Below are 16,828 nucleotides of genomic sequence, written 5' to 3'. Positions count from 1 at the left end.
GCATATATTTTTAGAATATATTAGTTTAAAAATGACTCAATCGACTTAATATTTGGTTATTAAGACTAAATATATACTACATCTGATTTTTAACATAAGAGTTATTTGACTAATTTAAGTACATTAAAAAATTTAATTTAATTAGTTATTTGTTATAAATATATGTTGTTTTTCTTAAAATATCTCTACCAATCATATGTATTAGTTAGAACTATCATTTAATAAAATTTTTAATATTTGTATTAAAATAATGGCCACTTTAAAAAATAAAAATAAACATAAGGCATAAAATATATTGTGATTTTATATTCAGAAATAAATAAAACCAGCTCAATATGAGAATCAGTTTTAAAAGACATACGCTTATCTTTGTGTTTACTTATGGTAAAACCTAAAAACAAGTGAATCCACAGTTACACATCCGTGGTGGATTGATCAATATCCTCCTTTGTTGGCAAAAAAGATCAATATCCTCCTTAATATCATTGTAAAGAAAAACGTTTTCGAAATTCTCATACCTCACGAGGATGCATTGGGTTCTTCATCGCCTTTTTTGAGTGCGTACAAGCCCAGAGTTCTAACGCAAAATCAAACTGGAAAACACATGTTGTCATCCAAGAGATAGCGCAGAGAGAGGGGAATCCGAGCATACAGTATATACCTCTATATAATTATTCCTTGATGTAATCTCCATATCTTCACCTTAATACTTTATCTGTCTAATTTTCTTCCTGCCCCATTTTCCATCTTCTCTGCCAAACGCAGTCCCTCTCTTTCTCTGCTCATTTCTTGCATTCATCTCCCGCGAAGGTTCAATCTTTCATGGCTTCGATCACGGCTACGTGGTCTCCGAGCTCTCTCCAGCTCCGATTAGCTTTAAAATGTGGGAATCGAAGGAAATACCCGGCGACTTTACAGTCACGAGTGGGCAACTGGGACCGTCGGTTTCGCCTGCTGTGTGTTGCTCAAGACGGAGGAGGGAATGGGAATGGGAATGGATTGGAGAGGACTCCTATAGAGGGTTCGTGGGTCGGGGTGGATTCGAAGATTGACGGCTTTTCTGGGTGGTCCAATTCAGAGGGTGAAGAACAGTCTGCCAATTCTCACAAGAAGTCACCATACGGAGGTGAGGGTAGCTCTGGAACTATTTGATCTCTCTATACTTCTTTATGGCGGTTGAAAACATTGGAAAATTTTTGGACTGGTTCATAGGGTGCATTGTCTATGTTATTGGCCACTGGCTTAAGATCGAGATGTGAAGAAAAACTTATTGAATGTCTTCCAATATCGAAGGGATTGTACTGAGCGGAGTTCTTTTGTGACTTGTTTCTGAATCTCCATCATCTCTGCGTGTTACATATATATATATATATATATATATATATTTATATATATATATTATCTTACTGATGGTTTTTCATCATCTTTTTCAGAAGAACTGGCCATTGACGAGATTTTGTAAATCATATGTTCTTTGTGAAATGCATGGTTACTATACTGCCCTTGCTGGGATCGCTTTGTTACTAGACTAATTTGCATGTAGTTCATTCTGAATTGGAAGACTCTGGCTTGTCGGAATAAATTTTAATTCGAAAAAAGGTGAAAGATGTATGCATGCAGTTATGGGTCCGAAATTCTATGTACAAGACAAGATTTACTAAACCTATGACATTTTGCTACACATAGCTGTTCCACAGTTCCATTTGTAATCTATTTCAATAGACTACTTATCACTTTTGAAGTAGCTTGCTTTCAGGAGTTGTGGGAGCAGGAGTTGCTGGAGTTCTCCTTCTTACAGGGCTGACCTTTGCAGCCTTTTCTCTCAGTAAGCGAAATATTTCCAGTAAGTAGTCTTTATTTGCTTTTTAAATATGAATAACTTGCGTCATATAGGCTTGTAAGTTGACATTGGCTTTTAGCATTTTTGGAATTGATAATGATGTAATTTTTAGTTATTTCTATTTTAATTATTTCATTGTTCCCTTATGTCCCTAATTATAATGACCTTAGAATCCCTTCCCTTTTTGTCTGTAAATACTTCTGTAGTTGCCTCATTCTATATACATCTGAAGTGAGAATCTCAAATTTTTTGTCATAGCATGTGAGCTTGGCTAGAGAGGGACACAAACCTTGATAGTTTTCAGGGTTGGAGCCTATTTAGCGAAGCTCTGCTCCTTCTCCTCCAGTCAGCCTTTTTCCAGTGATCAATGCAACTTTTAGCATCACTATTCCCTTCATTGCTATTGAAGCAAGCTTTTGCTGTTTGTCTAGTCCTTTTCTGATCCAAACACTTCAATAACCTCCACAAACTTGCCAACTGGCTAACTTATGTTGATGAGACCAACTTTGTACTCCAGAAGTGCTGTCACGGTCTGCCATGGAATAACCAGAAGTGGTCACTGACCTTCGTTTGGTCTATCCCAGTCCTTTACCCTCCTTAGTTGGGCCTTGTTTGTGGTTTTTGATACTGTAATCCTATGTGCTTCATTTTTTGGTTGGTGACATCCTTTGTTCTTCACCTTTGTCACCTTCCGAATCTTCCTCAATGAAATAAATTTTGGGGCTGTTGGATGCAACATGAACAAGCTATCAACTTGTGCAATTGCCTCAACCATGAAACGCAAGATGTTATTGGCCTTTCTGGCAAACGCTCAGAGTCTCGTTTGTGGCCTTCATCAATATTTTGACACTACCCTTTTCACTATTAATAGTATTCATTGCCTTTTGTTTGTTTTAGTGATGACCACCATTTTTCTTGGATATCTTCTCTGTTTGTATTGCTACAAGGACAACTTTTTGCCGTCTATGGCTTTCATTAGCTCCGTCCATTGTCACTAGGCTTTTTTTATACTGTTTATATAGCCTTCAATTTTTCTGGGATGCAACCTTTTTTTTCTTTTTGCCATTTGTGGCCTTCATTGTTATGTTTCTTTTGCTGAGGAACTTGCAGATGTGGTTCCAAAAGGGTTATTTAATTTTGTCTTCTAGAACTCAATCATCAAGCTTCGCATGGAGGATTACCATCACTGCCTTGAGGGAGAGAGTGTTAAGACTGTTAGGATTGTAGATATTGTATTCATTAGTTCTTTCTATTTTGGTTATGCCATTAATCATTATTCTCTAATGTCCCTGATCATAATTTGTCATAGAGGCGTCACCCTTGCATCTAGAAATAATCACGTAATTGCTGCATCCTATATACACCTGCAGTGAGAATTTCAGACTGTTTTGTAATTACCTTCTTTAGATCATACCCTTACATGACCAAATTTACATTCTACATATTAAACATACTAGTTTCTGTATGACTGTTTGCAGGAGCGAAACAGAAAAAAATGGAGCCTCTGACAGTGCAGCAGGAGACAGTCTTGACTTCTGATGATCATAATAATGAAGTTACGGGACATGTGAATGCAAACAACAAGGTGGAACCTGAAAATGGCAACACGGAAGATCAAACAGATATCTCCAGGGATGGTACAGCTCCTGTGTTTGATCAGATTCCCGGCAACAATGGAATTGCTGACCATTCTGATTCAGGTTCCAAATTGCTATATGATCATGAAAAGCTTGTCAATGGCACAAATGCATCCAGTCAAGAAGTGTTGCCACACGAGCCAGATTTTGACAATGACTTGGCTGTTCCCAATTCTGATCCCGGGCCACTCAGCATTCCTGAATCAGAAAATGCTGTTCACTCTTCCAGTCATTTTGGACTTCAAGATTTTGATAGCAACCAAGCTATAGATTCTGCAGTATCAACTGCTGAACTTGAAGAGAACCCAGTCAACGTTGAACCAGTGAACAACTATGATGCTGATCCAATACCCCTCAATACTGAGCAGAAGGATGAACTGACTACCTCAAATGGCAGTGGAAGGTCCACAATTCCAAAAAGTTCTTCTAGTTCCGTTGCCGAGCCACCCAATAATATTGACACTGTTAATGTTGCAGTCAATACACAGACAAGTACCATTCCAGATGTTGAAACTTATCCTCAAAATGATATAGAGAACTTGAACAAAATGCCACAGGTCTCAGCTGATGCAGATGAGTCATCTCTGCAAGAGCAGATTTCTGACAAGCATCAAGATAGAGACAGTCTTATTGAGACAAGCAAAATTCAATCTGAATCTCCTAATTCTGGCGTCTTTTTCTCTTCTCCTGGTATTCCTGCTCCATCAATAGTTTCAGCAGCTGTACCTGTGCCTCCTGGCAAGGTTCTGGTTCCTGCAGCTGTTGATCAAGTTCAAGGACAAGCACTTGCAGCATTGCAAGCATTAAAGGTATATCCTTGCACTCATTTTTTCAGAGAGGATAGTAACTCTAATATTTTTTTCTGAAGCAAAAGAAATGCTGCCAAGAATTTTGAAAGTCGCATTAATGGATTTGTTGTAATTATATCACTTATTTACTTCTATTATTTTTTATTTTCAAGATATCAATAAATGATTTTTGGAAATTTAAATTAGGATGGCTCTTCAGCCTTCTCTTAACATTTCCAACTTGAGCAAGAATGCTTTATTTCAAAGCTCTTAGATCAAGTGGCCAACAGTTTAATAATTAATAGTTTTCTAATTAAGTTAAATTTCAGTACAAGGCATTGGCAGGCCTGTACTTAATATGTGCTTCAAGCCCGAAGGATATTCACATTGGGCTATGTTTAAAATATAGGTGAAAGGGACAAAACTAATTTTGGGATTCTCCCAACAGCTTAAGCTTTTGGGTGCAATGATTCCTTGACAATATTAGTATAATCCATTAATTGAAGAACCAGACCTTTGGCCAGACCCATTAAGGTGCTAATGACTCGGTTTGGATTAAAAAAACCGTTTTTATGATTGACTCAAGTTGGACCAGAGCCTAGGTGCCATTGAGCCAAAACCATAAATTAGATTGGGAACTGGAATATTTTTAGAAAATTGGATCCTTTTTCGGCCTGGTGGAAAAAGTGCTGGAAAAAAAAAAAATTAAAAACCTATACAACAACAACAAAGCCTTATTCCATTAAGTGGGGTTAGCTGTATGGATTGTGAGCTCTATCTAAAGCCAAAACTTTGGATATATTGTTAATTGAAAGATTTCATTCAATAACTTTATTAAGTGTTGTCTTTGGTCTTCCTCTACTCTTTTTTAGAGGACTCTATACTCTTTGGTCAATGCTTCTCACTGGCGCATCCAAAGGCCTCCTTTGCACATGACCAAACTATCTCAAACGGTTTTTTTACCATTTTTTCATCAATAGCAGCCACTCCAACTTTTTCACAGATATGTTCATTACGAATCCTGTCTTTTCTTGTATGATCATACATCCATCTCAGCATTCTCATCTCGACAATTGTCACTTTATGTTCATGTTGTCCTTTTAAAGCCCAACACTGACTACCATATAACATTGCTGGTTTTATAGCAGTGCAATTAAAAAAAAACCTTTAAAAAAAATGAAAATAAAATTGAACCTATGAAAAGTCTAATATATTTTCAAACCATTTGTAGCCACATGATGTTATTCCGTTATAAACTTTATATATTGTGGTGTTATTATGTTAGTGATTAGACTTATCATGAATTTATTTCTTTTATATATATATATATATATATATATATAAGTGCATATGGTTATTTTCTTATATGAATTGCTGGCATTTTGAGTTTGATATCCGGTCTAGTTTTTAAAACATTGGTATAATCATAGTAAGATGACAAAATTTTATGTTTGTTTACTTAAAACGACTAAACCTACAGGTCATTGAACCTGATGTTCAGCCCAATGAAATATGCACCCGTCGTGAATATGGTCGTTGGTTGGTCTCTGCTAGCAGTGCTCTTTCAAGGTAATTCTTTTGTTTGTTGATGCTACAACTTTAACATTTGAATAGCAAGAAATGGACTCGGCTAATTATTTTTCGGAGTGTGCATATTGTAGCTATAAATGTGTCTTTTTTGTTATGTTTAGGAGTACAATTTCAAAAGTCTATCCTGCTATGTATATAGAGAATGTTACTGAGCTTGCTTTTGATGACATCACTCCTGAAGACCCTGATTTTTCTTCTATACAAGGTGAGAGTTGATTACTGTAACTGATGTTTAAACAGCATAACTTATCACTAGAAATGACTTTCTTCTAGTATATTATGTCTAAACATTATGATGTTTCAGGCTTGGCAGAAGCCGGACTGATTGAAAGCAGGCTTTCAAGATCTGATACACAGCTGTTTGCAGAGGAAGGCCAGAGGCCATTTTGCTTCTCGCCTGAAAGGTATACTTAGTAAACTCGGATTTCTGATTTATGGTTATCTTTTTCTTTTAGAGCAATGCAATTATCTAAGATGTCCTTATAATTTTTCTCAAAATTTAACTGTTACTCATAATATTTCTTCCTATTTTGTCACAAATGGTGTCTTCTCTTCTGTTTCAGATGTGTTTTCATGTTTAAATCTGACCTTAAGGTTTTGTGTTTCCCTTGTTCTTTTATGTAGCCCATTATCACGCCAGGATCTTGTTAGCTGGAAAAGGGCCTTAGACAAGAGACAACTTCCTGAAGCTGACAGAAAGGTTTGCTATGTTATTGACTTGTCTCACATATAGGCTATTCTTTTATTCTAGTTATCATGTAACTGATGAATTAGTTTGCATCAATTCCATGGACTGAGGGGCAGACACTATACCAAATTTCTGGCTTTATAGACACTGACAGGATACACCTTGATGCATGCCCTGCGCTTGTAGCTGACATATCTGCTGGGGAGCAAGGAATAATAGCTCTTGCATTTGGTGTGTCATTTTTTCCTTCTATAGTCTCTTTTAAAATGTTCCACCATATGGTTTGTAATGATTGTTTTGCTTATTTTAGTGAATCCCCCCCCCCCTGTTCTTTCTTTGTAGGCAGTTTCTTACCTGCTTTTGGTTTGTTTCTTTGTTTCTTTTCATTTTTTGGTGGGGCATGTTCCAGGTTATACACGACTGTTCCAGCCAGATAAGCCAGTAACAAAAGCCCAGGCAGCTGTTGCTCTTTCAACGGGAGATGCTTCTGACATTGTTGGTGAAGAGCTTGCTCGAATTGAAGCAGAATCTATGGCTGAAAATGCGGTTGCAGCACATAGTGCTTTAGTCGCTCAAGTTGAGAAGGATATCAATGCAAGTTTTGAACAGGAGCTTTCCATTGAGAGGGAGAAGATTAATGCTGTTGAAAGAATGGCTGAAGAGGCAACACGAGAGTTGGAAAGGTTAAGAGCTGAGAGAGAAGAAGAAAATATTGCCTTGATGAAGGAGCGCACTGCTATTGAATCAGAAATGGAGGTTTACTCAAAGCTAAGACATGAGGTTGAGGATCAATTACAGAGCCTTATGAATGACAAGGTAGAAATAACTCATGAAAAAGAAAGGGTTATCAAGCTTCGGGAGCAAGCAGAAGTTGAAAACAAGGAAATTGCCCGCTTACAATATGAACTAGAGGTAGAACGGAAAGCCTTGTCCATGGCCAGGTAAACTTGTGGGACTAAGGGCAATTAAATTACGTTTGGTCAGCATTCACTGGTTCAATTTTGGTTTCGATTCATGCAAATTTTAAACGCAAAGATAATGTAAGAAGCCTGCTTGTGAAACTTTGCTTCCACTTTGCTGAAAGTGTTTTGCAAATTTACTGCAAAATTTTCCTGTCACATTCCTTACAGCTGAAGTGTCTGGAGATCAATTGTCCAGTTACTTGTAAATGCTTTTGGTTTCTTACCATATGAACTCAAAACCCCATGTCTCGTAATATGTTTCTTCAAATTTAAGTGATTTTTCAAGGAAAAGGGAATTGCAGATGTTTGTTGATGTTGAATGTTAAAATCAATTCGATTAGTGCTTAACATTTTTATTCTCCCTCACTGTTGCTTGTCAAGACTGTAAAGTTTAAACTGATTTGGAATGCAAAATAGAGCAATTTTACTTGTGCATTTGGCGTATTATGTAATTCTGATTCCTGTTAACCTAAACATAGAGACATCATTATGCCTCTTTTTGATTGAAGCATGGTAATCATGTGTCTAGGACTTGGGCGGAGGATGAGGCTAAACGGGTAAGAGAACATGCTAGAGCCTTGGAAGAGGCTCGAGAACGTTGGGAGAGGCACGGCATCAAAGTGGTTGTTGATGATGACCTCCGCAAGGAGGCCTCTGCTGAAGTTACGTGGCTCAATGCAGGGAAGCAGTTTCCAGTTCAAGAAACAGTTCTCAGGGCTGAGAACTTACTGGGTAAACTTAAAAGAATGGCAGCAGATGTTGGAGGGAGATCTAGAGATGTGATTGACAGGATTGTCCACGTGATTTCTCATTTCATATCTAACTTGAAGCAATGGGCATCCAAAACTGGAAAACAGGCTGAAGAATTCGGAGAAGTTGCTGTTGCCAAGGCAGCTAAGTCAGCGCACGAGTTGCGGCAAAGTGCTGTCGAATTTGGATTTTCAGTCAAAGAAGGGGCCAAGCGAGTTGCTGGAGATTGTAGGGAGGGGGTTGAGAAGCTCACCCAAAAGTTTAAGACATAATCTTTCTTTTTCTCTTACAATAACAGAGTTGTTAGCAGTAAGCCAATGATGTACCTTTAATCTACTCAGTCGATGGTTGGTATGCCTTATTGTGTACCAGACATGTCCACGGGAAAATTGGCAGTTCAAACTGTCGCTGGGAAGTTTTCTCAAATTCTTGTGATGTTTTGTATAATTGAGGGTAGTGGGAAATTAAGTGTAACAATAATCTCCTGTATTTTTAGCAGTGTCTTTATTGGTTCCGCTCTGGAGCTCATGTCACTGGGGATTTTCTGTAACAAAATCTTTACCATGTAAAGAATACTAGTCGAAAGTTGCATAATAAACCCCAAACCTTATCTTAATAATAAAGGCGAACTTTATTTATTTATTTATTTATTTTTGTTTTACTGTTGAGCATGAGCGGTCTGTTAATATGCTACTCTTACCTGCCGACTGCCGTGGACCAAGAAATGAAGGAATGATTGGTCAAATTTTAAACAAGGTTGTGAGTACTTGTGGTTAATAGACTACTAGATTTTTTGTCAATCCAACTTCAGTTGGGGAACCGCAATTTGGGAATGGCTCCGGGGATTTCAAAAGAAGCTGGCTTTTACCCAGTCAATTCGTACAGGTTTTCTTGCCCTTTTGACTGGCCTCCAACTATGTAAGCAAGATGTTTTTAGTAAGGTGCTGAGTCATATATACTAATTCATTGGAAACCATCCAACTGATGATGATAGATGGAGGATCTAATTATCCATTAAGAGTAGAGATAAATGCGGCAAGAGATATACTACCTCAGGCTTTTAATATAAAAATTAATTAGATATTTAATTTGATCTTAAATACTACTTTCGGTTATTAATATAAAATCTCGTTTGATTTTTATTTTGGTTCTAAATATAAGATCTCAATCTATTTTGACTCTCATTTATTCATCTTTTTCCAAAAATAGTCCCTCTAATAATGATAATTCTAGCCAATACAATTGATTAATAAAGATGTTTTAAAAAAATTTTATTACAAATAACTAACTTAATTTATTTTCTTAATATACTCAAATTAATTAATTAGCTCTTATATTTAGGATCGGAAGTAGTATAAAACTTCAGTTCACTTTGTGTCCTATATTTTTTTCCCCCCAAAGTAGTCTTCATAAAATGTTTCTATTAAAGAGTAGTTTTAATGCACATGATTGGCCAAAAAAAAAAACAAGAAGAATATTTTAAGAAAGAAAACATATTTATTACAAATAAATAATTTAAGTAATTTTTTTAATATTTATGAATTAGTTATATAATTATTATATTAAAAATAGGAGATAGTATTTAGAATGCACGTTGAAATCAGATATGCACCCCGGAAAACACTTTGCAGACTATCTGGCTAAAGGAGCTCGTCACCTTAGACATGATTGTCATGCAAAGCCCAGTGCCCACGTCCTGGATGAATGCCGTTTCTATTTTGTTTTGTACCTTTCGGGCCTGTTTGGTTTGAGGGAGGGAGGGAGGGAGGGAGGGGAGGGGAGGGGAGGTTTCATCCTCACTTTGTTTGGTTTGATTAAAAAGAAAGGGAGGGGAGGGTATTCAATGATCCCTTGTTTGGTTCAAGGAGGGGAGGGGAGGGATAGTAATAATCAATTTACCATTTTACCCTTATATATTAGTTTATGTTTTTATTGATATATTATATAAATTAATTTACATCTTAATTTAAATTATATAATTTAATCAAAATTCAGTCTTATCATGTTAATATGTGTATTAAAAAATTGGTATAGTAATTTTTCATTCTAATTAATATAATAATATATTTAAAATAATCAAATTAACAAATTTTATATGCTCTAAGAAAAATGAAATTTTATTTTCTTTAGGCTATCTTTTTTTTCCAGCTTTAAAATATATTTAATAAATAATCTATTTATAAAAAACAATTAATTTTATAATATTATAATTTTTTATTTAAATAATTTTTATTTTTAATAATTTTTATAATATATTTTTAATTATAATAATGTATATATTTTTTATTTTTTTACTTAGGATAATATATTTTTTTTTGAAATAAATATTATATAATATATTTTATGGGTAGATGTAGAATATTAAAAAAATCATAAGGGCATAATGGTCCAAAATTTTGACTCCCCTCCAAAAACCCCCAATTTGGAGGGGAGCCAAAATGGGAGGAGGGAGGGGAGGGGACATTTTAGCTCCCCTCCCCTCCAAAATTTTTAACCAAATGAGGGGAGGGGCTCATTTTCCCTCCCCTCCCCTCCAACCAAACACACCCTTCATGTTTTTGAACTTGCTCATTATTATTTTTATTTAAAAAGAAAAAAGAGCTCCATTTTCTTAATTATTGGCAAAGGAAAAAGATTATAATGCTTATACTCTCACCGATGGTGTGTTTCGTTGTATGGAGGCAATAGGAGGGATGGGGTGTTTTTGGTTGAATGAAAGGAATGCGAAGGATGCTAATGACTGGTACAAAGGGTTAGAAATTTTAATGATTCCTTATCTTGATTTATAAAGAAAGAGACGAGCCAACCATAATCGTAAATTATTATACGTTTATCAAATGAGTTTATTGTTTTGGTTGGAAAACAAATAGTTATATTACAATTCGTATCTCCCAAAATGTCAACTTCCACCATAGAAATGTTAAAAGCTTCACTTAATGTAGTACGTAATCCGACATCAGATAATTTTTGGGAAAAAATTGATTTCTTCAATCAAATACTTCTAAATTGAACGCAATGATTGGAGCTTTGAAATGGGTGGAGAATGAAAAAATAGGAGAGATGCACGTTTCATGAGAAGAAAGGAAACTCAGTATATTTAAAGACTTTTAAAATCAATTCAATTTCATAAACTCTATCTACAAACCTCCAATTTTGAAGGTCAACAAAACCCCTACTTCAGTTAACAAAATTTTTAAGCTCTGAACAAAAATTAATTGGCAAAGAACATGACCTAATCAGGAACGTCCCCAGTTAGGAAGCATCATCAACATATATGCATGTGAAAGGATTAAGTTGATTTAACTCATCATCAGGCAGAGACACCAATGGCAACATTCAGATGTTAAAAAATGGTGATGCAGTATACGCTAAGACTTCAAGAAAAAACATTACTATGGTAACCTCCATTTCTCATGTCTCGAGCTAAAAACCAAAATTTCTAAAACAAGTCTCGCTTTACGACAATGAATTAAACAAAACCCGCGGGCAACTACAAGAACTGAAATGACACATTCTAGTAAATTTGGTACTAGAGGACGCAGGTCTCACTTCTTTTTGTCACTGGCTCCACCAGCCCTGCAAAAGGGTGAGGAAAAAAAAACAGTACTCAATATCAACAGATCTATCAACAGGAAGCAAAAATATCATCTGGTACACAGAAAGATTAGAGATAACATCAAGACAAGAACATAGCCAACCTCATCTTTCGGAGCACGTTTGACATCTCCTCACGCTTCTTCTTAGCTCTCTTGTGGGTACCCAACCTTCTCTTTGCCACTTTCAATGCCCTCTTATCCTTACCAACCTTCAAAAGCTCTGTAATCCTCTTCTCATAGGGAGCAAAGCCAGCAACTTCACGGATAATACTCCTTACAAAGTGTACCCTCTTGCTGGTTTTCTGTTTCGATCAAAATAATTGTGAGCCCCAAGTGAAAGCAAGAGAACATAATCAACGTTTTCAACTGATTAGAAACCCTTTCATCCAGTTAGAATGATAAAAGGATTTAGCACTAATAATGATTTGTTCCATCTATACGTTTAATGGATGGTGGCAGCAACTGTATTAGGATTTGGCGAGATAAAAAAACTAGTTGAAGGAACACCAGCATCCTCGGTACTCAAATTTCCTTAAAGCAGATCCATGGAAGGATAAAATAAAGCATTTTCTGAAGGGTTGAAAAGAAATGAACTAGGATGTTGAAATTTAATAAATTGTAACAATACAGATATTGTTAATTACTATCAATATTTTGAATTCTCCAATTTCGGAGCACTACTGTGGGCATTACAAAAATTAATCCAAAAAACCCAATGAGCTGCTTCATCAACTAGAATGAAAATTTAATCCAAAAAAATTATTCAATCCCACTATAAAAACCACCAAAACCTAAACATCTTTAATATTTGGTCGTATAGTGTACCTAATCATCGTTCTAAAAATTCAAATGTGATGGGCTGCGATTGCTTTAAACATTAGTGCCATACGAAGTCAACTTACCCCTTTGCGATCTGACGGGCGTGGAGCCAATTCCTTCTTGGTCACAATGTGACCCTTGTTCAATCCAACAAATAAACCCGTACTCGGCTGTTTCGGAGCCATTGCCTTTAAAAATAAAAAACGCGTTTAGTTTAGGACAATGCACATTTTCTTGTTGAAATAAGAACGTAAGAGGACAGGGCAAAACGGAAACCAGCTTTGAAAGCACCTACCCACAGCAATAGTTAAACTAATCCTAAGAAATTGCCACGAAGCAGCATGGTAAAATGAAAACAACAAGGACTAAGACAAGCAAGACATATATAGGAAGGGCACATATTAAGCATCAATCAGAAATCGGAGAAACCGACCGCAGCGTACCTACCTTGATCTGCCTCTGAGGCTGGAGATGAAAGAACTAGGGTTTATGTTTCTGATTAGTTTTATAGTGAAGCCGCAGGTCCGGGAAACGGGGATTCACAAACCGGCCGTGGAAAAAAGTGGGTTGAATATTTCGGTTCGGCAATGGCCCATTGTATCCGGCCCAAATAGCATTAATGGTCAATTTCTCGGAGGGAGCCTCTTATTTGATAAAATGGAAAAAATATTTTTTTTATTTACCAAAAATAAATGTTTTAAATTCATATTTATTAATTTTTATTTAAAAATATCAACTACAATCCATTGAATTTTTTTTTTTGCCAACAACTATAATCCATTCAATTGATTGATAAAAAGTAAGTATTCAATAAATTTATTTTTATTTTAGGTTTTTATTTTATAATAAAAATACATTTGTCTTTTATTTTACAATATTATAAAATAAACATGTACAAATCCTTCCATTTTAATATTCTCAATCCACAACTTTCAAAACTAGCAATTTTTTTTATCAAACTAAACTAAAAATAAATATTTAATTATGCAGTTTAAAATATGTTTTCATCATTAATTACTAGTTAATTAGTAAAAAATGAGATATATGTAATCGATAAAAGTTGAAATATAGCTTATCAAATAAATTTATCTGACATTTTAATAAGCAAATCACAAATTTTAAAATTTGAAAAATTAAGCTATTGATGAGAATTGTTCAGGATAAACTATATATATATATATATATATATTTTACCAATGCTCATTGGTGTTTGGGAGGGTAGCCCTCATAATTGAGTCCTTGTAAGTTTCGAGAGATTAGTCTCTTACTATTTGAATGGGGATGCTCTAGTGTTTAAAAAAAACTATATTCTTTTTTGTTTTATCAAACCTATATAAATATTTGACATATATAAAGAAATAGAACTATAAAAAATGAAAATAATACACACACACTTACACACACAAATATATATAAGCCTTACCCATGATGTGTTATCCATGGTTCGAGTCATTTTTCACATTTTAGAAAAAGCTTAACGCATTGACTACAGTCCTAACAGATAAACTACTTTGTTAAAAACTTGTCTCACATTTTTGAAACTCTACTCAACATGTCAAGTCATCCACTTAATAAGTTGAAACAAGTCCTTCTCTCTACAGTGTTTCCATCTCCTCGCAAGACATTTTCCAATCTTACTTATATGCATATGCCCAGTCCCAAATAACAAATTCCTTCTATTAAACACTTTTTAATAAGTTTTTTTTTTCCAATTTCAATTACAGTCCTTACATTTCATTCTTAAAGCTTCATGCCAAGTAAAGCCAATTGGTTTGAACATGTTAGTGAACTTTATCATCTAAGTCTAGCCTTGTGGAGACACTTTTTATCTGTTAATCTACCTACGCAGTGCATTACTCAAGTTTTCATTATGTTTCAAGCTTGCCTCTAAAATTACTTAACGTGTTAATGAGCTTCATTTGTTCAATCTTATCCTTAGCATTTCTACTTTAACGTCCCACTCCGGTCCTATATATGCAAATTACTTGTCGAGAGAAATTTTGATCCTAAATGAAAGTCATTTGTAACATATTTAATACTTGTTTTCAAATTTTATTCTTATTTAATTATCATTAGAAAAAAAAAAAGAAGAAAAAAATGAGAATAACTTGTAAATGTAAAAAGAGAGATAAAACTTTAATAAGGGCAAAATTTAAAAATTTTGTTAATTGAATGCATTCCTTTACCTATGAGAATGTGTTACAAGTAACTTATATTAAGAACCAAAATGGTATTAATATTTTGTCCTCAATGACATTCTAACAAGCTTTTAACCGGCAAAACTTGTTTTTGAACCTTACCTTGCACTTAATGCATTATTTGCTCTGCTTGATGGGTATTTTTTTTTCTGAATAAAAACCTCAGAACAAGTACTTACATGAAAGCAAAAAATATCAAGACTTAGTTTTCTGTATCAACCTGCCCTTCATCCAAAAGAGGAGGTTGATATAGGATACGAAAATTACCCTTCATATGATGAGAAAGTTTTGCTAGGTGATTAGCAATAGGAATAGATTCCCCAGGAGAATGTATCGGTATAACCATCCACTCCTTATGAATCATAAGCCTAACATCATCAACTATGTTCTTAAAAGAATAGCTGCTTTTACAACTTCTACAAACCAAAGACAAGGCTTCTACACAATCGCTGCAGACTGTTATGTTTCTACACCCTCTATTCCAACATAAACGCAACCCTTGATGAGTAATTTTCACCTTCAGTACCTGTAACACTTTGGAGATATAATAACGCATTAAACATTAATCGTGTTGCTTAATTCATTAACCAACCTTTGTTTTCAAGATATCACTTTCACATTTTCTACTTAACGTGTTAAATTTCATATACTATCTGCCCGGTTCTTAATATAAAAGTTAATTAACTAATTTGAGTACATTAAGAAAATTAGTTAAGTTAGTTAGTTATAATAAATATACGTTGTCTTTCTTAAAATATTATTGCTAATCATGTAGATCAGTTAGAACTACTATATGATAAAATATTTAACATGTACAATTACTATAATGATTACTATAAAAAAAAATAGATAAATAATCCTCTAGTCTTATTTATAGGGCACTGAGAGAGGTTTTTTATGAAGATACAATTTTACCCTTCATTTATTACTGTATTGTCTTTGTTTACATTAGCTATAATATATATTAAATGGAGATAAAATTAAAAAAATTGTTAAATTTTAAATGAGAGTTAATAAAATTTAAGATTTTTCTTGATCTGTATGAAACATATTGAAAGTGACTTATAAATAGAATCAGAGAAATAAGAGAGATAAAGTTGATTAATGCTTTATATTTAGGACTAAATTAAATATTAAATTAAGAGAGATATAAAATAGATTGATGTTTTATATTTAGGACTAAATTAAATATTAAATTAACTCTTCTAGTAAAGAGCGAGGTAGTACTCTTCTGGTCCTATTTATAAGTCACTTCCAACATATTTTACATAGATTACGAAAACCTTAAATTTTATTAACTCTCATTTAAAATTGAACAACTTTCTAACTTTATCTTTGTTTAATATACATTATACCTCATGCAAATAAAGTTAACATAATAATAAATAAAAAGTAAAATTATATACTCCTCCAGTCCTTAATATAGGACCCAATTGCTAAGTTGATTTTGGTCCTAAATATAAGACCCATTTCTCATATTTATTAATTTTCTCTAAATTGCCCCTATGGATACTCTATCAACCATAATCAAGTAGAAGATAGAGAGGGGTATTAAGAAAGATGATTATGGTATTTTAGGAAAAACATGTCACAATTTTTATAATTAACTAACTTACCTAACTTCCTTAATCTAATCAAATTAGTTAAATGGGTCCTATATTAAGGACCGGAGGAGTATTTATATAAAAAATTTCTTTTAATACCTTATAAATAGCTCTAAAAAAAATATCTTATCTCTGTTGTATAAACAAGATGAGTACTTAATATGTCAGCTTCCATGGTGAGTGTGAAATGGTTACGAGTCAAAGCATTTGTTTTGCTTGGCGCTTAAAATGCGCGTGTTGACTATCTTTGTGGCATGTAATTAATGGGCTTGGTACACACACATATTCATATAGCATCTCTTCCGAGTTCCGAGTTTTAAACTATTATAATCCTATTTGTCATCACGATTAAAATC

The 16,828-nt window shown here is 34.3% G+C and overlaps 2 protein-coding genes across 4 annotated transcripts; one reads left to right on the top strand and one right to left on the bottom strand.

Moving 5' to 3' along the window:
• Window positions 1–686: 686 nt before the first annotated feature.
• LOC114746657 (uncharacterized) lies at window positions 687–8,901 on the top strand. Of its 3 annotated transcripts, none has more exons than XM_028934901.1 (10): window positions 687–1,126; window positions 1,757–1,825; window positions 3,319–4,286; window positions 5,746–5,834; window positions 5,957–6,060; window positions 6,160–6,259; window positions 6,480–6,555; window positions 6,660–6,774; window positions 6,953–7,484; window positions 8,035–8,901. In XM_028934901.1, exons 1-10 carry the CDS (start codon window positions 823–825, stop codon window positions 8,525–8,527), a joined length of 2,850 nt encoding a protein of 949 aa, XP_028790734.1. In that variant the 5' UTR covers window positions 687–822; the 3' UTR covers window positions 8,528–8,901. The 3 variants fall into 3 exon arrangements, with proteins under 3 accessions (XP_028790734.1, XP_028790724.1, XP_028790742.1); XM_028934891.1 differs by having other exon boundaries at window positions 1,757–1,843; XM_028934909.1 differs by having other exon boundaries at window positions 1,013–1,126; window positions 1,746–1,843.
• Window positions 8,902–11,530: 2,629 nt separating this feature from the next.
• LOC114746674 (60S ribosomal protein L36-3) lies at window positions 11,531–13,050 on the bottom strand. Its single transcript, XM_028934922.1, has 3 exons — window positions 12,754–13,050; window positions 11,954–12,153; window positions 11,531–11,831 (listed from the first exon to the last, which is right to left on the bottom strand). The coding sequence occupies exons 1-3, from the start codon at window positions 12,853–12,855 to the stop codon at window positions 11,801–11,803; spliced, it is 333 nt and encodes a 110-aa protein (XP_028790755.1). The 5' UTR covers window positions 12,856–13,050; the 3' UTR covers window positions 11,531–11,800.
• Window positions 13,051–16,828: the final 3,778 nt, after the last annotated feature.

This window comes from Neltuma alba, unplaced genomic scaffold (genome assembly GCF_004799145.2).
Source record: "Neltuma alba isolate B1F8T4 unplaced genomic scaffold, ASM479914v2 tig00000836_pilon, whole genome shotgun sequence".
Classification (NCBI taxonomy): domain Eukaryota; kingdom Viridiplantae; phylum Streptophyta; class Magnoliopsida; order Fabales; family Fabaceae; genus Neltuma; species Neltuma alba.
The sequence above is the reverse complement of the archived record's forward strand: the minus strand, read 5'-3'. Positions and strand labels throughout refer to the sequence as shown.

Excerpts from the sequence above, each read along its gene's own strand:
- LOC114746674 (XM_028934922.1), bottom strand. The coding sequence starts at position 12,855 with ATGGCTCCGAAACAGCCGAGTACGGGTTTATTTGTTGGATTGAACAAG. Across the intron at positions 12,154-12,753 it reads GCCCGTCAGATCGCAAAGGG|AAAACCAGCAAGAGGGTACA; the intron begins GTAAGTTGACTT and ends TGATCGAAACAG. Across the intron at positions 11,832-11,953 it reads AACGTGCTCCGAAAGATGAG|GGCTGGTGGAGCCAGTGACA; the intron begins GTTGGCTATGTT and ends ACCCTTTTGCAG.
- LOC114746657 (XM_028934891.1), top strand. The coding sequence starts at position 823 with ATGGCTTCGATCACGGCTACGTGGTCTCCGAGCTCTCTCCAGCTCCGA. Across the intron at positions 4,287-5,745 it reads CAGCATTGCAAGCATTAAAG|GTCATTGAACCTGATGTTCA; the intron begins GTATATCCTTGC and ends CTAAACCTACAG. Across the intron at positions 6,556-6,659 it reads TTCCTGAAGCTGACAGAAAG|ACACTATACCAAATTTCTGG; the intron begins GTTTGCTATGTT and ends ACTGAGGGGCAG.